Here is a 19,932-nt window from a genome sequence, read left to right on the forward strand (position 1 = left end):
TTCTTAGTCTTATCTTTCATGACCTTGATGTTTTTGAAATATACTAGCTAGGCATTTTGAAGAATGCTCCCCAACTTGGTTTTGTTTTTTCATGATTAGACTGGGGTTGTAGGTTTTGATAAGAAGACCACAGAGGTGAGGAGCCCACCCTCCCCCCACCTCCCTGTGCCCCACCCCCATCATTACCTCACAGTAGTGTGGACCTGATACCAACTTGACTTATTACTAGGGTTGTTACCTTGATCTGGTTAAGGGGCATCTGCCAGTCTCTCCTGTGAAATTACTCTGTCCCTTTCCATACTGTTAGAAGCCAGTCACTTATGGCCAGCCCTCACTCAAGGGCAGAAAAATTAAGCTCCACATCCTGGTGGGCAGAGTTAAAACCACCACAGTAACTAATATCTATTTGGGGGAGATACTTTGAAACTATGCAGATCACTTGTTTCTTTTTCAAGCTTCATCCACTAGTTTTGTCATACATTAGTGTGTTCTGTGGTGATTTCCATTTCACTCGTTCCTTCTATATTTATTAGCTGGAATTGTTCTGTAAGGTAGTTGTCCCTTCTGCATTTATTTATTTATTCAGCCCTTTATTTATATCAGTATGGATTCATGAATCTTTGTGGGGTTTTGGGGGGGTTATAATCCAGGCCTATCGTCATTTGTTTGGTGGTTCAAATTGTTCTCACTCTGGTGGGTGGGGACTCCCTCAGGTTGGCCCCTGGGCCTTTTCATCATGTTCCTGTGCTTTTTGGGGTGCTTCCTCGCTTTCTGGCACCACAGGGTGCTCCAAGCTCATCTTGGTTTTTTCCCCTGCACCAGCCCTAGAATCAGCCCTTTATCCAAGGAGCCTTGGTCCCTTTGATTAGAGAAGGGTATTTAAAAACCAAGATCTGGGAGCGAAGCGTGTTCGTTGCTCCTGGGGCGTCACTGCTTTTAGGCCCCTCAGAGGGCAGATCTGAGAAGTGTATGCATGTATACTAACCGCCCCGCCTGTGCTCATCCCTCTGCTGTCTGTATATGTAAACACAAAAGTAAACATCAGTTCATGCCTCTGCCTCCACCTCCAGTCCAGCACCACCGAGTTCACTCGAACACCCCTCACCCCCACCCTTGCTGATTTTAACTTCTTTCTCTGAAGGGAGACACCTGGCTCTCCTTACCTGCAATATACTTGCTTATTTGTTTAACCTTAGTGTATATGGAAAGTAGTTTCAGAATCTCTAAGCCATATTCCTGTGAGAAGTAAAGTAACGGGGTCTGCATGCAGTTTTTGTCTTCAGCCTTCCAGGATCCAGTTAAAAGTTCTTTGTGGCAGCTCCTTTCTTCCATCGTTGCTGGTATGGTTGTGTCATTCGTGTGTATACAGTTAGATTCATTAGTCATTGTCTGAGCTCTGTCTGGGGTTCCCTTTCCCCACCCATCTGGTTATTATTATTATCACCATTTTAGTTTGTCTTCAGTGAAGTTCATTCTGGGTTTTGACATGATAGAGTCATGCAACCACCATAGCGTCACCACACAGATCCCTTCACTCCTCCCCAGACCCCCTCCCGCTGTCCCTTTGAAGTCAGCTCCTCCCCCCACCCTCAGTCCCTCAAAAACACTCATCTGTTTTCCATCCTTAGAGTTTTGCCTTTTCCAGAATGTCACATAAATAGACTCCTACAATATGTAGCCCTTTGTGTCTGGTTTCTTTCACTTGGTGAGATGCACTTAAGATTCATCTGTGTTGTCACATGAATGAATAGTTCATTCCTCTTTATTGTGTGGATAATGCTGCATTTGTTTATCCATTTGCTGGTTGAAGGACATCTGGGTTGTTTCCAGTTTTTGGTGATTATGAAGAAAGTTGCCCTAAACGTTTGCAGACAGGTTTTTGTGTGGATGTAAGTTTTCAGTCCCCTTGGGTAAATACCCAGGAGGGGGGTTGCCGGGTGACACGGTACAGGTAGGTTGGACTTTATGAGAAACTGCCCACCGCCTTCTGAGGTGGCTGCCACTTGGCACCCTCACCAGCAGTGGAGGAGGGTCTTGCTGCCCTGTGTTCTCGCCAGCGCTTGATAAGCTCTGTTGCCTTCTTTTTGCCTTTTTTTTTTTTAAGTCTTTATTGAATTTGTTATGATATTGCTTCTTTTTTATGTTTTGGTTTTTTGGCCGGGAGGCATGTGGGATCTTAGCTCCTTGACCAGGATCAAACCCACACCCCCTGCATTTGAAGGCGAAGCCCTAACCACTGGACCGCCAGGGAAGTCCCCCATTTTGCCTTTCTAATGGGCAGATAGTGGTAGCTCTCTTCAGTAGCCTTACTGAGATATAATTTATATACAATATAATTCATCCATTTAACATGTACATTTCATTGGTTTTTAGCATATTCAGAGCTAAAAACATCCACTGCGACCATCACCACTAACTCCAGAACATTTCCATCACCCCAAAAGAAACCCCGTCCCCATTAGCAGTCACTCCCCATTCCCGCCTCTGCCAGCCCCTGGCAACCACTAATCCAGTGTCTGTCTCTGTGGGTTTGCCTGTTCTGGATGTTTCACATAAATGAAATCACACACTCTGTGGCCTTTTGTGACTGGCTTCTTTTATTTAGTGTAATGTTTTCAAGGTTCATCCACGTTGTAGCATGTGTCAGTGCTTCATTCCTTCTTATGGCTGAATATATTCCATTCAGAGTGGATCACCTTTTGTGTATCCATTCATCGGCTGATGGGCGTTTGGGGTGTTTCCACCTATTAGCTGTTTTGTGAACAAGTTTTTCTGAGCCTATATGTTTTCATTTCTCTTGGGCATATACCTAAGCATGGCATCGGTGGGTCTTTCGGTAATGCTGTGTTTAACTTTCTGAGTGGCTGCCAGACTGTGTGGCACAGCAGCTGCCCCATTTTACCTTCCCACCAGCAACGTCCAAGGTTCCAATGTGGCCCACACTTTCTGTATCTCTGATTACAGCCATCCTGGTGGGCATGAAGTAGTGTCTCATTAGATTCTGATTTGCATTTCCCTGATGGCTGATGACACTTAAGCATCTTTTCATGTATTTATTTGCAACTCATATATTTTCTTTGGAGAAGTGAAGTGACTGTTCAGAATTTTTGTCTTTTTTTTTTTTTAATTGGGTTAGTTTTTTTCTTATTGTTGAGTTTGAGTAGTTCTTTATATACTCTGGATACAAGTTCTTTATCCGGTACATGATTTATAAATATTTTCTCCAAGCCTGTGGTTTGTCTTTTCATTCTCTTTAACAGTATCTTTTGCCCAGCAAAAGTTTTACGTTTTGATAGCCCAGTTTATCATTGTTTTTTCTTTAATGGCTTGTGCTTTGGGTCTGGCAAAGGGAATCTAAAAACCCATGAGTTTTGTTTTTGCAGCCCACTCACTGGCAGCCTGTTCGGAAACAGCTGTTTAAAGAGGGAGAAGGAAATTGCCTGTAAGGAAGATGGTATCTAGAAGGCGATGCCATTGTCATTTATTCTTTGCAGTTGAGGGTTTTTAGAAAAGTTTATTTATTTACAGTGAGGAGGGGGAATTGCTTTTCTCCTGTTTTGGGTGTGTTTTTGTTTTATTTTGTTTTTGCTGCAGTTTCATTGATTTATTCAAGCAGCAGATATTTACCGAGTCTAGGACACAATGAGGACCAAAGTGGATCTGGTCCCACGTCTGGTGGAGCACCCAGACCGACAGGGCAAGAGGCGCTGGACAAGCAGGGATGAGGGCAGCGAGGTCAGCACCAGTCCTCAGTGCTCTGAAGCCGGGACGCGGGTGCTGCCAGCGCGTCGCAAGGACCCGCTTAGAAGGGGGCGGCGGGGAGGTGCCGAGAAAGGTTTCCCTTAGGAAGCCAGGCTTTACTCAGAGCCTTGCGTGTGGGTGGGAGTCCCCGGGACACAGCGGATGGGAAGACACCCTTCCTGGTGAGGGTTGGGGACACGTGAGTTCAAAGGCAGGCCGGGATGGGAGGGGTGAGCACGTTGGGGAGCATTGGAGAGATCAGCCCAGTTGTGTGTGATGCGGTCACGCTCGCTGTGTAAAAGACCCCTCAGGCCCGTGCGCGGCAGGTGGGTGTGCTCTAGACCCTCAGCGAGGGGTCGATCCCTCTGACCCCTCTGGGTCCATCTGCCTCTTTGCTCGCGAGATCTTTCGGCCTTGGCCTCAGACTCTGCGGTGAGGCGCCTCTCCCGGGCCTGTCCAGGTTGTCTGGTGGCAGCACGGTCACATGACTGGGCAGACCTGGCCCAGGCCTTCCTGGGAGTAACTCAGTGGCTGACAAGTGGGAAGTACTTGTCCGTGTCCTGGGGAAGCAGTGTCGGTGTCCAGGGCTCAGGGGCCCTGAAGTAGCCACGTGAAGGGGGGCTTGGGGGCTTGGTCTCGGGTGTGAGCAGGTGCGGATGAGCTAATCTCATTTTTTTCTTTTTCAAATTAAAGCTGGTTGCCCCTTAGTCCTGAGTTTCTGGCTTGAAGCGGTTGGTGAGACCAGGAGGAGAAAAGAGGGTCAGTGGCAGGGTGGGGATGAGAGGTCGTCTGAGTTCAGAGACACCTGCTCTGTCATATCCCACGTCGGGCCGGCGGCCCTCGCCTGTGCCCTGTGGATGTCTGGTAGGGAGTGAATGCTGGCCTGGGCACACATGGATGTGGAGCCCTCAGCTGGGCCATTTGGGCTGCGAAAACTTCCCCGAAGTTGACCTTGGCCCCGTTTGCTCTGGTCTCTGCCCTCCTTCACTGTGAGATGTACCGTCCACTTAATGACACACTTTGGGAGGAGAAAAAGAACACATCATGGGTGCCTGCTGACTTTAGGACACAGCCCGATTTTCAGAAACGTAGAATGTGAAGAAATTTACTCCAGTGGTTTTCTGCTGATATTAGACATCCTCCCTGCCCTCCACTCCCGCCCCCCGGCAGGCTGTTACTGGACACTGAGCGCTCACCATCACTGACTTTCCGTGACTTTTCTCAGATGCCATTAGCTGAAGTCACAGAAAGGGCGTCTTGGTACGTTTTATTAGCAAGTTTGCGTGGTTTTATTCAGAAAGGATTTTTTGTTTGTTTGTTTTAAAGTAAGTTGAAACAACGAGGCTGGCTTCTGAGCCGGAAGCCCTCAGAGACCTCGTCTTTGACGTTCCCGCTGACTTGTGCTGGGGGGATGACAACGTGGGCAGCGTGGCAGAACCGGCGACATGTTGTGGGCGGTGCTCTGGCCCCCAGGTCCTCAGCCCCACCCCGGGCAGAAGCGGCTCTGGGTGCCTGGCTTGCTGGTGGTGGCTGGTCAGGCTTTCCCCACTTGCCCTCAGTGTGGGTTGAGACGGCGGGCGAGAGTGGGTCTTGAGTGATTAGGCCCTCGCCCCTGGTGGGACCACCAGCCCCGCACACCCCCTCGGCTCCCAGGCTCTCTGGGGCCTTGCTGGGTTCAGGGGGCGGGCAGCCCTCGGCTGCTCTGTGCCGGGGACAATTGTTGGTCGAAGCAATGGGGGGGTCGGCCTCGCTGGTGGATCCCTGAGGAGCCAGGACAGAGGGGACATGGTGGGAGGAGACCAAGGAAGAGGTCAGGGGCTGCCAAGTTGTGACAGGCCGCGTGGATGCCGGCCAGCTGTGCCTCGGTTCGTCTTTCCCCGTAGCATCCCTCTGCTCCTCCGTGTGGGACCCCAGAAGCATCTGTATTTCCTAGAGGGTGGGTGTGGAGCCCCGGAGAGGCATGCCTTGAAAGAGCGAATGAGTGAGAGAAGAGGTGCAGCCTGACCCACTTGTGTAACCGAGCCGTTTGCACTGTCACCCCCCAAAGTGAGGGGGGCTCAGGCAGTGGGAGGGTGCTTGTCCACATCAGCCCGGGTGCTCTCTTGAATGGAGCTTCGGCTCAGGCAGCCTCAGTCCCAGGTTAAGAGGTGATCGGTGTTTTTGCATACCTGGCTCTTGTGTCTCTTTGTCTTGACAGCACTGGGGATGGGGGGGGGGCTTAGATGCGGGGCAGTGAGGTCCAGGGAGGAGACCAGCGAAGCCTGGGTCCCCTTGGGCTCCAAGCACTCATGGGCTCGTCCCAGGACGCCTCACCCTTTCTTCTTTTTTGTCTGTTTTGGTCCAGGTTTCCTTGTCAGGTTGCCATTTTACGTGTGTGTTCGTATTGTTGGCTCCTTTCTCACCCTTTTTGGTGTTCGCTTGGGGCCTAAGTGAACTGTTAGGGCTCCAGATAATAGAAGCTAACTTTAAGCATAAAAGTATTTGTTTCCATACAAAGCTCTTTAAATTGTAGTCTTTGCCTTTCTGCTACCTTGTTTTAATTTCTAATTGATTATCAGTGCACTGATATATTCAGAATATAGGTTACCAAAAATTCAGACAACACTGAAGCATGCAGAGCAAAAAAAAAGTGGAACTCTTCCCTTTCCATGTCTCCATCCCCCAGCGTCTTTGCTCCTAAGGGATGAGTGGTGGTGTGTGTGTCTCCAGCCGTTCCCCCGTGGGTTTTACATTTCGTGTGTGAGTGAGGCTTTGCTCTAGAACAGTGGGCTTTCCTCCTGTCCTGGATTTGTGGGTTTGCTCTTGCTTTCCTCCACGGGCAGCAGGGCTTGGAGCTTGTCCATGTCCTTGTGGAATGATGACCAGCGTTTCTGGGGTCTGTTACTTCATTTCACAGGTGAGGAAGCTGGAGCAGGAACTGGTGGTGTCACCTGCATGATGTCACCTGCTCGATGTCCCCAGCAAGTGCAGGAGCCAGCGGGCTCTGGAGTCTGCCCCCTGGGTCACTGTGTTCTGTCTGAGCGTCCCTCAGTGGGCGTGCACCATTATGTTCAGATGTCAGAGGTACATTTTCAAGGAAAGAGAATGTCCCTGGCACCCCTGACCTCCAGCCGGGCCGTCCTGACTGGCGTCTCGGTGGTTTGCCTCTCTGGCTGTCTCCCACAGCACTGCAGTGACCGTGCCCCCTGCAGCCGGCCCTGGCAGGCCCCGAGGTCACCCGCGGGGCGGCCTCCTGGCCTCCTGGCCTCTTGGGCCGCCCGACAGCTGCTGCCCATGCCGTGCTGCCAGCCAGTCACAGCCGCTCCTCCTGCCTTCCCTTGTGCACCCAGAACCCTGGGGGTTTATTTCCTCCTCTCACTGAGGCTCAGAGGGGTGGAGTGGCGGGTCCGGTGTCACACAGCAAGGCAACGGTGTGACACCCGGGAGGTCTCAAGACCCCAAAGCCCACGGTTTTCAGCCCACATTGCACTGCTTTCCTTAACGCTTTTTAAAAGTTTTTCTCTTACTTCTAACTGCAAAGGTGATATGTGGAGGCTGCGAGGAATCCGGGTCTCCTCTCCAGCCTGTTTCCTTGAAGTGGCCACTGTCACCACTGTAAGTCACCTTCCAGAAACAACATCATCTTCTGTGTGTATGTGTATGAGTGAGTGGGGGGGTAGGGGGAGGGAGAGAGAGAGATGCGATTTCAAACTGAATACCTGTGGACCCTGCTGTGCCGGTACCCACAGCTCTGCCGAGTTCTTCGCGCTGTCTGCTTAACGAGCCCCTCAGCTTAGACCAGCCATCATGGACCTGCCCTCCCCGGCTGAGGGCCACCCTCACTCCTGCAGGCTGCCTCAGTGGCCCTCCCTGAACACTTGTTTACTAGGCGTGTAGGCTCGATCCTGGCAGTGGGATTTCAGGCGTTGCTTCCCTCGCGCTGTCTCTCTCGGGCGGTCCGCGATTCTCTCCTGCCGCGTGGAAGCCCCGTTCTGGTCGGCCTGGGCCGGGGACTCGCGGGCCAGGCCAGAGGAGCTGAGTGCACAGAAGCGCTGGGTCTGCACACGCCCGAGGCTTTGGTGTGCCGACCCGGTGTCCGGCCTTTATTGGTTCCCTGTGGCGTTGGCAGATGATTAAATGCTGCAAAACCTCAGTTTCCTTGCCCGAGGAGCGGTGAGAGCAGTGACTAACTCTCAGAGCTTTTGCAGGATGAAATAAGGCGCTGAGTAAAACCTGCCGCCTGGCGCCTGACCCCAGGGAGGGCTGGCAGGGCTGCTGGCGGCAGGGCGGTGCAAGGGGTGGGGGGATGGGGGAGACGTAAACCTGCGGCCACGGAGGATCTTGGGGACGGTGGGAGGGTGGCCGCGGGCCTGCCTGCACCCTTGTCCCCAGTACCAGGATACAGGCAGCCCACGTAGGTAGTCAGTAGATGCTCGAATGCGGAGCTGTGGGGAAGGCTGGGGGGGCTAGGCGTGTATATTTAAACTTCTAAATATAGAAAACCAAGAAATAGATGCAGAAGCAGAGAGGGCAGCAGAGCAAACCACCACATAGCGCCCACCACCCAGCTTCAGCACTTACTCACCTGCAGGCGGTGCTGTTCTCGTCTCTGCTCCCAGCATGTCTTTTATTTTTCTTTTTTCTTTCTTTTTAACATCTTTATTGGAGTAGCGTTGTGTGTTAGTTTCTGCTATATAACCCAGCATGTCTTGAATCAGGTGTTAGGCATCCTATTTTTTTACTCTGTAAATGTTTCAGCCCATGTCTATGAAAGATAAGACTCTTTAAAAACAAAACAAACAAGCCTAAAACAGTATTATCAAATCTAGAAATTAATAAATCAATAATTCTTTAATATTGTCAAATATCCAATAATATCAGAGTTTCCCTGTCTCACATATATATATTTTAAATAATTTGTTCACATCAGGATTCAAATAAAGTCAGTACAGTGCTACTAATTGCTGTGTCTCTTAAGCGTCTTTAAATCTTTTTTCTCTCCATCTCTCTCCCTTTCTCTCCCTTGCAAAGCATTTTCGGACGCTGTATTGTGGTCCCATAGGGATGTTGCTGACTACAGCCCTGTAAACTGCCAGTTAGGTCTAGAGCCAAAGTCAGATTCAGGTTTACCTGGTTGTCCTTTAAGCTCAGCATATGCGAACCCCGGGACCTCTCAGGGAGCGTGGAACAGGCCTGAGGGACCAGCGAGGGCAGAGGAAACAGCCACAGGGTCCTCAGGAACCAGGGGTCCTCCTCGGCTGGTGAGGCTGCGGGAGCCTTCCATTTGACCTGGGGGTCCTCCGGGCCAGCCCTGCCAGCTGCAGCAGAGGGGGGCCCTGGAGATGGCCCGGGGTGGGGGGGTTCTGAGGTGGTGGACAGGGCCCAACGCAGAGCTTCAGTCAGCCGGCCCAGGGCTGGGGGCTGCTGGCCCGGACGGGCCCCATGGCCCACACTCCCCGCGCAGTGGACAGGTGTGTGTGCTGCCGGCTTTGGGCACTGACACCAATTTAGCCAGTTCCTCCGCATCTTAGTTTGCTGAGGCTGGAGAGAGATGCTGGCCTGTGGCCAGTGGCCCAGGGCCTGGCCTGAGAAACCCTGAGGCCGGCCTCAGGATCCCGAGGGTCCAGGGGTCCCGCTGGAATGCCTAAGGATGTTAGTTACTCTTGGGATTGCTGCCCTGCACGCCTTGAGCTCGGCCACCCCTCACCTAGTGTGCTGCTGACTCTTGGGGTGCTGTGGTGCAGCCTGCCTCTTGGCTTTCTCAGGAGGCTGGTTTCCTGGGGGCTGGGCAGGAAGTGGTCCGCCACCCTCTTGGAAGTTCCTAAGCCTCTCAGGCCCCAGGTCTTGTCCCGAGGGAGCTCTGACCATCAGTGTGCGCTGGGGCACATGCTGGGTTCTGGGGGAGGCCCCTGCCCAGCCCACGTGCCGCCCCTGGCACTGCTCCTCAGCACTCACCTGGGCATCCCAGAGAACTCCTCCTGGGCGCCGCCTTGGGCCAGCGCGTTGCCCTGTTTGGTTTGTGTGGGTGTGAGAACCGCTCCAAGGGCCAAGGGTTCCAGAGGATACTGCCTGCCTGGAGGGCGTCCTGGCTCCCTGCTGACCGGCCTCTTGGCACCGGGCATGTGCTCTGCCTCTGGTTCAGTTTATTCATCTGTGAAATGGGGACAGTAAGAGCACCTGTGCTTGGAAGAGTGCCTGGCCTCAGGGATGCTCCACAAAATACTGTTACAGAGCAGTTGGCGTCACGTCAGCATCGCTGCTGCCCTGAGGGCTTCGGGACACTGGAGACCCTCCTCAGCCCTGGCCGTGCTGTGGGCACATGGCGGGCACCCGTGAAGTTTCTGTAGGACAGACGAGTACGTGGGCACGTTCAGCAGACATGGGTGCTTGCTCAGCGCTGCCCCATAGGAACAGAAGGGGTCCCTTTGTCCAGAAGGGTGGGTGGACAGAAAACAGACATGCATCCTGTGGACCATGACGAAGGCTGTGATTGGGGATAATGGTCAGAGGAGGCCCTCGGAGGGAAGCCATTGGCGGGCTTTAAAGGAGTGGGTTGGGGATGAGCCAGGAGCCGGTTCAAACTCCATGAGTTGAGAGGAGGCCGCAGCAGGAGCAGCTGGGTGGTAGGGGCAGCGAGTGGTCCAGAGGAGACGAGGAGGGGCTGGCTGAGGGGCCAGGGACTGGGGGAGTGGCTGGACCAGCCTTGCAGCTGCATCACCAGGCTGCGGCTGGAGGGCGGGGGCGGGGGGGTGTCACCCAGAGAGGGCAGAGGCAAGAGGAGGGCCTGGTTCTGAGCCTCGGGCGCCCAAGTTTGGCAGCAGGGGTCCCGTGTATGGGCTGCATCTCCACGTGCCCTCGTCAAGCCTCCGCTTCTTCCTGGTGAAAACAGTGGTTTCCGTTTCTTGATGGTGCAGAGCTGAGCCCTGTGGCTGTAGCTCATCCTCCCACCTTACAGGTGAGGAAGCCGAGGCTCAGGGGGGCAGGCCTTGTGCACGGAGAGACGAGCCCCAGGCCCAGCCTGACCCTGTGCCCTAAAAGGGGGACAGTCAGCTGTCTGCTGACCTCCCCTTGCTGACACACAGGTGCCCTCAGCCGAGTTCCTCCCCCTAGCCTGTAGCCTCACTGCCCTGTGTCCACTCGGAAGGTGACCAGGGAAAGTTGGAAGCACCTGCAGGAGTGGACGGGGTGATGGACGGGCCCCTGGGAGCTGTCTGTGGCCTGCCGCCCCTGCCTGCGTCATCTTGGAGCAGACCCCAAGCATCACCATTTCACGTGTCAGCGCTTCAGACTGTGTCTCTAAAAGATAAGGGCTGCTTTTTATTTTTTTCTTTCTTTTTTTAAAAAAATCAATTAATTTACTTTTGGCTGTGTTGGGTCTTCGTTGCTGCGCGCGGGCTTTCACTAGTTGCCGTGAGCAGGGGCTGCTCTTCATTGTGGTGCGCGGGCTTCTCATTGCAGTGGCTTCTCCTGTTGCAGAGCGTGGGCTCTAGGCGGACGGGCTTCAGTAGTTGTGGCTCACGGGCCCAGTAGTTGTGGCGCACGGGCTCTAGAGCGCAGGCTCAGTAGTTGTGGTGCACGGGCTTAGCTGCTCAGCGGCATGTGGGATCTTCCCGGACCAGGGCTCGAACCCTTGTCCCCTGCACTGGCATGTGGATTCTTAACCACTGGGCCACCAAGGAAGTCCCAGGGCTGCTTTTTAATAGTATAACAATACCAGTGTCACACCTGCAAATTATCAATTTTTTAATCCCCAGCCTAAAGCTCTTTCCTGTCTGAATCAGGATCTTGGCCGGACCCACACATTGTGATTCAGGGGGTTGTCTCCTAAGTCTCTTTGAATCTATAGATTCTCCTTCTACGTTCTTTTTCTTTCTTTCTTTTTTGTTTCTTTGCACTTTATTTGTTGGAGAAGCCGCGTCATTTGTCCCGTAGAGTTTGGTACCGTCTGCCTTGTTGCTGCTTTTGTCCCCATGGTGTCTGCATTTAGCACAGTCCCCTGATCTCTGTCTTCCCTGACAACGTGCACTTGAATCTGGAGGTGAGGTCTTCCCGGGATGGTGGTCCATGCTGGTGATGTTGGCAGGGTTGACAGACAGCACCTGGGTGACCGACCTGTCAGGAGTCACAGATGGCTGGTAATCTTGTTCCTTCTTCATGTAGTAGCCAGGATACGTTTGTGCCATTTACCCCTCTTATCGTCTGTGTGTTTACCTAGTGGGAAAGCGGGACAAATGCTTGCTTCCTCCCGCCTCCTTTGTTTGCCAGTTTCAGGCCCTGCTCCCAGTCTCGACAGACGTTCTGCCGGCCAGAGGCTGTTTGCTCCCCAGCACACGGATCTGTGCTCTCTCTTCCCCAGCCTCAACCCCCGTAGAGCCCTCTGCCCCCAGGATGAGGCTCACCCTCTCAGTGGCGGCCAAGGCCCTTCTCTCTGGGTCCCCTGCTGCCACTGTTGTCCACCCTCCCCTCCAGCTGCAGCCACGTGGGCTCTCGGGGTCCCAGAGAGGACGCTGTGGCCTGTGGCGCTTCTCTGCACCCTCCAGCTGTTCTCCAAGCCTGTCACAGCCTCCACGGGCCCTTCGTGGCCCCCTCCCCACCCCCACTGTTGGGTCAGGCCCCTCTCCTATCAGTGGTCACATTTCATTCTTTTGGCGAATATGGAGCGCCTCCCCAGGGCCAGCACCCGGGGAGGGGGGTGCAGGACAGGAGTCCCCACAGCCGCTGCCTCCAGGGGTTCCAAGCTTAGTGGGGACACACACCCAGTGTGACAGATGCCTCCATATGGGTGGACACAGAGGAGGGGCACTGGCCGCATGTAGGGGCATAACAGTGGTTACTGGGGGCTGCTTTCTCTTCCTTAACAAGAAGTGGGAGGCAGCAGCTCTGTGGTGCTAGGGCTGCCCGCCTGGGGTGCTCTCGGCTTCCCTCCACGCCTGTGCCGTGGCTGATGCTGGCCTGCAGCTGTACCGTGTACCGTCTCACAGTTAGGCAGGAAGAAGAGAAATGCTGAGACTTTCTTGCACTTTTTTGATTTGAAAAGGAAAGCCCTCCCTAGGCTGACCTCCCTTATCTCATCGCCTCAAACTAGGTCACTGTCCACCTTGGACAAGGGGACCGATTTCCAAGTCTCGTGCAGATGGGCGGGGTAGAAACCCACTCTTCTTGGGGCCAGGCGCTGCCAGGGGAGGGGCCGGGTCAGTGTCGCTGGCGTCGGGTCGGCTCGAGAAGGCCTGGCAGCTCCTGGAGGGCAGGGTTAGCGGCTCCATCGCGTGACAGATGCACCTTCTACCTTTGTGGCCTGGATGGGGGGACAGAGTCGTCCAAGTGCGACTGCAGTACCTCACTCCTGTCCCCTTTGTTCAGAAGCGGGCGTGTGGCCAGCCAGGCTGCCGCTCCCCGCATCACCAGCTCACCACGCGCCATCTGCCCAGGGATGGCGGGGCCGCCGGGGCCCTGGTGCCCCACCACAGGAGGAAGGGGCAAAGAGAAGCCAGCCCCGGAAGCGCCAGTGAGAGGGCTCAGCTGCCCTGCCCCTCCTTCCTGACCCCGGCCCGACCTGCCCTCCTTCCTCACCTCCTGCGCACTGCTGAGAGGCCGCCACTGGCTCCCCGTACTCCTAGTTTTCTCTCTCCCACGGATAGCACTTTAAAAAATTGGGGTGTAATTCACATACCAGGAAATTCACCCTTTTTAAAGCACACCAGTTTGTTGGTTTTAGCATGTTCACAGTGTCGTGCAGTCATCACAGTTTTCTAGTTCCCAGGACGGTCTCATCATTCCAGAAGGAAACCTCATCCCTATTTGCAGTTAGTTTCCACGTTCCCCTCCCCCAGCCCCTGGCAACCATGAAGCCACTCTGTCTCTGGATTTGCCTGTTCTGGATGCTTCGTGTAAATGGAATCACACACTGCATGGCCTTTTGTGTCTGGCTTCTCTCACTGAGCATCGTGTTTTTGAGGTTCATCCATATGGTAACGTGTCAGTGCTTCATCCCTGTTTGTGGCTGGATACCATTCTGTTATATGGATGGACCACAATATGTTTATCCATTCACCTGTTGATGGACACTTGGGTTTGTTTCCGCTTTTTGACTATTGTGAGTGATGCTGCTGTGGATATAGGCGTACAAGTTTTTATGTGAATGTGTATTTTCATTTCTTTTGGGTATACATCTAGGGGAGATATGTGGGTCATGCAGTTACTCTGTATTCAACATTTTGAGGAATTTTCATACACTTTTCCAAAGGGACCACCATTTTACCTTCCTGCTAGCAGTGCACCAGGATTCTGGTTTCTCCACATCCTTGCCAAGGTTTGTTATTTTCCTTTTTTAAAATAATTGCCATCCTAGTGGGTGTGAGGCAGTATTTTGTGGTTTTGATTTGTATTTCCCTAGTGGTTAATGGTGTTGAGCATCTTTTTTTTTTTTTTTTTTTTTATGTTGGGGGTAGGAGTTTATTAATTAATTAATTTATTTTTGCTGTGTTGGGTCTTCGCTTCTGTGCAAGGGCTTTCTCTAGTTGCAGCGAGCGGGGGCCACTCTTCATCGCGGTGCACGGGCATCTCACTATCGCGGCCTCTCTTGTTGTGGAGCGCAGGCTCCAGACGCGCAGGCTCAGTAGTTGTGGCTCACGGGCCTAGTTGCTCTGCGGCATGTGGGATCCTCCCAGACCAGGACTCGAACCCGTGTCCCCTGCATTAGCAGGCAGATTCTCAACCACTGCGCCACCAGGGAAGCCCTTGAGCATCTTTTTGTGGGCTTACTGGCCGCCTGTATGTATTTGGAGAAATTTCCCTTCCAGGAAAAGGACCGGGGGTTGAGGCTGCAGGATCCTGGTCCTAGAGCCTGGGGTCCGGTCTCAGCATTGTCGCTGAGCAGCTGTGTGTCTTGGAGCGTCGTCTTCCCCGTTCATGGGCCGAGCACTGAGGGTTGAGGGGGATGTGTGTGCGGGGCTCCGAGCAGGACTGCTTCATTAACCAGCTGGGAACATCATCCTGATGATCTTTATTTCTGTCGTGGTGCCTGCTTTGCCGCTCTGCAAATAGTAAGTTGATTTATTTTGCATGAGCAGAGCGATGGGGAGACACACACACACACAGAGAAGCTGATGAGGGTCCAAGGGGAGAGGGGGGCAGGCCCGGCGGCAAGGAGTGCCTGTGCCTGGCCCGTGGCTGCCCTGCAGCCTCCTGCCCAGCCGTCTGAGTGGACTTCCTTGTTTTCTCTGTTTAAGGAGGAGCCAAGGAAGGTTTGCTTCACCTATGACCTGTTCCTGAACCTGGAGGGCAACCCGCCCGTCAACCACCTGCGCTGTGAGAAGCTCACCTTCAACAACCCCACCGTGGAGTTCCGGTACAAGCTGCTGATGGCCGGCGGGGTGAGTGTGCCACTCCACGTGCCCCAAAATGGCCCCCAGCGCTGGGCGGCCCTGGTGCTGGGGGCACCTGGGGCTCTCCAGCGTGTGGTCGGGCACCCAAGACCCAGAGGGGCAGGTTGCACAGGTGGCGCCCAGCAGCTTTGGATGGGACCCAGGCGTCCCGAGTCTGCACTAGGGTGTTGTCCGCTGCGAGTGACTAACTAGTATCTAGTTACCCTGTAGCTTCTTGTTGGCTGTGGGTAATTAGCATCCTCCTCCATGGAGGTGGGGTGGGGCGGGGGGAGGGGGCAGGAATGGGCGCGAGGCCAGTCTGTCAGCTTGGCGCAGCACCGGAGCCAGTTTTAACCAGATCAGCAAGGCCTCGTGGGGGCCGTGTCATCGGTGGGGCGGGGAGCAGCCCCGGCTCTGTAGGGGCTCCCTGCTGATGCGCGCTCCTGGCGGTTTTGTCTTGGTGACACAGCCTCTCAGAACTTAGGTCTCCGTGGCGAGTTGTGTGGCCAGTGATCCCCGTGCACGTGGCAGGGCCCTTGGAGAGCGGGGTGGGGTGCTCGGTCGTGGAGGAGGACTGGACTGCGCCGAGGGCGGTGGGCTGAGCACACAGGCATCCCAAGCCTGGGACGGAGGAGTCGGGCCGGGGGCACGAGAGCCTGTGTGTGCGCATGTGTGTGTCGTGGAGGCAGGCCCACCTCCCCAGTGCGTGCAGGGCGTTTGGCTTGGTTTTCTTTGGCTCTGGGGAGCAGTCCTTTCCTGTTCACTTAATTCAGTTGGGTCTTTCTATAAACTTTTTTAAAAATATGAAAGCAATCACGTATTCATCGCAGAATACGTGATTAGGTTATGCTGTGTTCCTAGTAAAAGATTAGTGTGCGATTCTAATCTAGCACATGATGGCTGACGGAGTCGTCACAGCGCCGGGAGGTGCAGCATCAGCTCACACAGACGTTGGCCCCGAGTCTGCTGGGTTGAGTGGTCCTCCCCCAGCTCTGCTTCTCTACCTTATTTTGGCTGCCAAATATTTTCCAAAGTATTTCCCGAGGTGTTCCCGGGTGTTCCCCCAAAGCTTTCATGGTCACCTCTCTTTGGGAGACAGACACACAGAGCGCCCACGGGCCTCTCAGAGCCCCAGAACCCAGGCATCGAGACCTTGGCTCCCCACGTAAAGTTGTTTTTTGTTTTGTTTTTTAACCTTTAGAGTCACATGGGAAAACTGGTTGTATCATTTATAGTCATTTATTTTATTTTTTTAAAACTAAAACGTTTTGAAATTTAAAAAAAAAGATGTTTTCTTTGCTCTGAGGAGATGCAGGTTCAGTGAGCATCATCTAAACACATAAAACTGGAGGGCGGGAGGAGGAGGAGGAGGAGGAGGAGGTGCGCAGAGGTGGGGGAGGGAGGTGGGGAGGGCAGGCACGGCCTGCAGTTTGGGAGGGAGGAAGGGAGGCCTGCGAGCTGCCGCCCTGTGGTCTCTGCTGGCTGCTGTTCTGGCCCTTTGGGGCTGCCTGGAGAGCCGGTTGGCTGATCAGGAACTTTCTCGCCCTTTGGGGCTGCAGGCTTCAGGCCCCAGGCTGATGGCAGAGCAGTGCTTGCTGGTCCTAGGAGCTGCCCGAGACCTTTATGGGACGGTGGCTCCCGAGCCCTGAGTCCTGGTCCCTGTTTGCCATTCTGGGGCTCTGGGTCCCAGTGGCGCCGCCTTTCCCATCCAGTGGCAGATGGGCCCGGAGCCTGCCTGCGTTGACGTAGATGTCGGCGCTGGAAGCACGGGAGGAGCGGGCCGTCAGTGAGCCCACGAGGACTGCTTTCTGTGCGACCCCTTCCCCCGGGGTTGCCTGAGCCCTGTTGCTCCTTGCATGAGGCTCAGACACCCTCAGCGGTGACCTGAGCTGCTTTCCGCTGTGCCAGGCGATTGCCCAGCCCCTCAGCTTGTGTCTCATCCTTTGCCCCGTCGGCAGGTGAGCTGCGCAGAGGTAGAGGCTCCTTCAGAGGCCAGGGGTGAGACGGGTCCCCGTGGAGCCATGTGCCCCAAAGGGCTGTCACAGACAGGCAGTGACATGGGAGGCCTCCACGTGCTGTCCTGGGATAGGGTTGGTCGGGGACCTTCATTTGAAGGGAGAGAAGTTGCAGCGAAAGTAGAAGGAAAAGGTCTTCGGGTGGATGCACTAAGGCGTCCTGTGGCCCCGCCGTTCTCCTGGGCTGCGCTCTCCGTTGCTTCCCTGTGGCCTGGAGTGTGCGGGTCGCCAGCAGCGTGATCCTGGGCCTGGTGGGGCAGGTGGCTTCTGGGAGCCTGGTTCAGAGCATGGTGGTCGGACAGGCTCCCGTGAGCAGCACCGCCTCAGGCTCCGCTGCGGGGCTTAGGGGGCGAGGGTCTCCACCGCCCTCCTTTCAACCCGGTGTCCCCGCAGCCAGGTGTGACCTTGGCCCCCCTCATATGAAACGCTGGTTCCTCGGGGAATCCCAGGTTCTCGGGGTTATTCATGGTGCCTGTTTTACCAAGCTAAATGCTTTCTTCTTTTTTGTGTGTGTGCGCTTTATTCTTTTGTTCTGTCTCATCAGCGTCTGGAAGGCTCCCTCTGAGCGCTGACTGCTACTAGGGTCAATTTGCGGTGTCAGTATTTCGAGGACTTGCCCGCCGCCTTCTCCCCCTTTAGCCGGGGCCTCGGGAGCCTGGCTGGAGCCGGGCAGGTGTTTCCCCGTGCACCTCCTAGCAGGACCCCGGACCCTCCCTCCTCTGGGCTCTCCCTCCTGCGCCCACCCCACGCTGCTCTCCTCTGGCCTGGCCACACTCTCCCTGTCTGTCCACCCCGCCCACCTCACGGTGGAGGAGGGCATCAGGCACACACATCCCGCACAGGTTGCCCCCTCTGCCGCAGCTGCCTGCTCTGGGTGTCCGGCCGGCTTCCCGCCCGTGCCAACCGCGCTTCTGGTCTGTCTGCACCGTGTCTTCTCGGCCAGCCCGGCCCACCGCGCCCAGCCATCCTGGGACTTGGCTTCTCTTCGCTCTCTGCCCGGCCCCGCTTGGCTCCAGCGCTCGGCATTCGGCCCCTCCCGGAGCAAAGCTCCGCGGGCCGGCTTCCTCTTGCCGATCGAATTTCCAGCCTGCCTCCTTGCTCGTTGATAACATCTGTCTCTTCTTTATCACTAGGTGATGGTAATGCCCGAAGGAGCAGAAACGGTGTCCAGGCCCAGCCCCGACTACCCCATGTTACCCACAATTCCACTCTCTGCCTTCTCTGACCCCAAGAAGACCAAACCGTCCCACGGCTCCAAGGTTAGTGAGGCGGAAGGCCCAGTCACGTGGGAGCGCTGGGGCCCAGCGGCGGGGCCTGGGCTCAGGGCGCCCCTCCACAGAGCTGGACCTTCCGTCCCTGGACTCGCTCCCTTGGCATCCTCTCTCGGAGCACATCTCTGCGCTCCGCCCGGCTGCTCTGCCCTTCGTCAGGAGGCTTGCCCTCCTGAACCGCTCAGACAGCCAAGTGATCACAGGTTCTTCCCCCGTTCCTCTTGAGGCCAGAGAGCCTGCCCCGTTCTCCCGTCCACCGAGTCCGAGGGCCTAGGGCCACTCGGACAGAACCTTGAGAGGCTGGCGTGGCTGGGGGCCGTGGACAGAGCGTGTCCACCGCTGCCTCCTGGCGTAACTGGAACGCCCCATCCGTCGGGGCTGGCGCTCCCTCCCGTGGCTGCTCCAGGCTCCGCTTCCTTCTTTGGCAGCAGCTCTGGGCAGAGAGAGCTCACCTGGGGGAGGGCCCAGGTGGAACCATGTGGCGGAGCCAACTGTTTCGCCCCAAGAAGAAACGTTTCATCGTCTTCTCTCGGCCAGTCGGGCAGGTGGCACTCTGCCCTCCCGACACCTCTCTCTCTGAACTGTCCCAGAGTGGCCTCCGGAGCCCTCGGGCTGGTACCGCAGTGGACCTGGAAGCTTGTGAGCATGCATCCCATGCTGCAGCCACCTACACAGCTGTGTCCCCGAGGCCAAGCTCCGCCTGGCTCTCAGGGCAGCTGCTGGTCGTCCACCACCAACCCTGCAAGTTTATCCATTTCTCATCTTGGCAGTTTTCTTGCTTCACTCCCTGTCGGGTGTCAGGGGCCTGGTTGAGGTGGGACAGGTTGAGCTCTTGGGCCGTCTTACAGCCTTATGCTCATCAGCAACCTTGGAGGAGGGCCATGCCACCCAGGCAAGGTCTTTCTGGCACTTTCCACAAGGCCACTAGGTCTCTGAAATCCTCAGATCTGTCTGACTTAAGCCCTCTGGACGCGTGAGGCCACAGTCTTCAAGTACAGAGTGTGGCTCCAGGGTCTTCCCCTCACCGGCCTCCTAGGTCTTTCCCTGAACCTCACGGGACTTGAAGAAAAATTCTTGCTAGCGATCTTGGCAGCTTCTCCAAGCCACCCACGGTTTTTCGGAAGTCGGTGCAAAATAGGAAGAGTGGGAACTGCCATCTCTTCTGTACCTGTCGCTTGCAAGTCACCTAATAAGTGCCCTCCCAGGTGGTGAGGGCACTCCAGTGGCCGACAGAGCCACGTCTGCTGGGGTTGCTGGTGGCATCTTTTGCTGAGGTCTTTGAGACCCCTGGGACACCCCCAAGCCAGTGGGTGTGTCTCCGAGGCTTGGGAGGCCTGCAGGTAGGGTCCTCTGTCTTCACCCCTCCTGGTCCAGCATCTTTCTGCAGCCCCTGAACGCTGTGACATAGGGAGTCCCTGCGAAGGTTTCTGCTGATGGCTCTCCCACAGACCCCCTCTTCCCATTGTCACAGCCCTGCCTCTGAGTCATCGGCCTCTTCTTCCAGCTGAGGAAGCACCGGCTCTTTCCCCCAGACGGATTCTCCACTGCCTGGACCTGCAGACT

General features: G+C 55.2%; 1 protein-coding gene across 3 annotated transcripts in view; it reads left to right on the plus strand.

Annotated features, from left to right (window-relative positions):
- The window catches only part of MLLT1 (MLLT1 super elongation complex subunit), a 121,524-nt gene that overhangs the window by 88,008 nt on the left and 13,584 nt on the right, over positions 1 to 19,932 (plus strand). For 2 of the 3 annotated variants that reach the window (XM_081233090.1, XM_081233089.1), the window contains exons 4-5: positions 14,949 to 15,092; positions 18,232 to 18,357. In XM_081233090.1, the coding sequence (XP_081089216.1) occupies positions 14,949 to 15,092; positions 18,232 to 18,357 (270 nt within the window). The remainder of the gene's footprint in view (positions 1 to 14,948; positions 15,093 to 18,231; positions 18,358 to 19,932) is intronic. The other variant, XM_081233091.1, reaches the window with a different exon arrangement.

Source organism: Mesoplodon bidens, assembly GCF_964165515.1.
Source record: "Mesoplodon bidens genome assembly, chromosome: 4".
Classification (NCBI taxonomy): Eukaryota; Metazoa; Chordata; class Mammalia; order Artiodactyla; family Ziphiidae; genus Mesoplodon; species Mesoplodon bidens.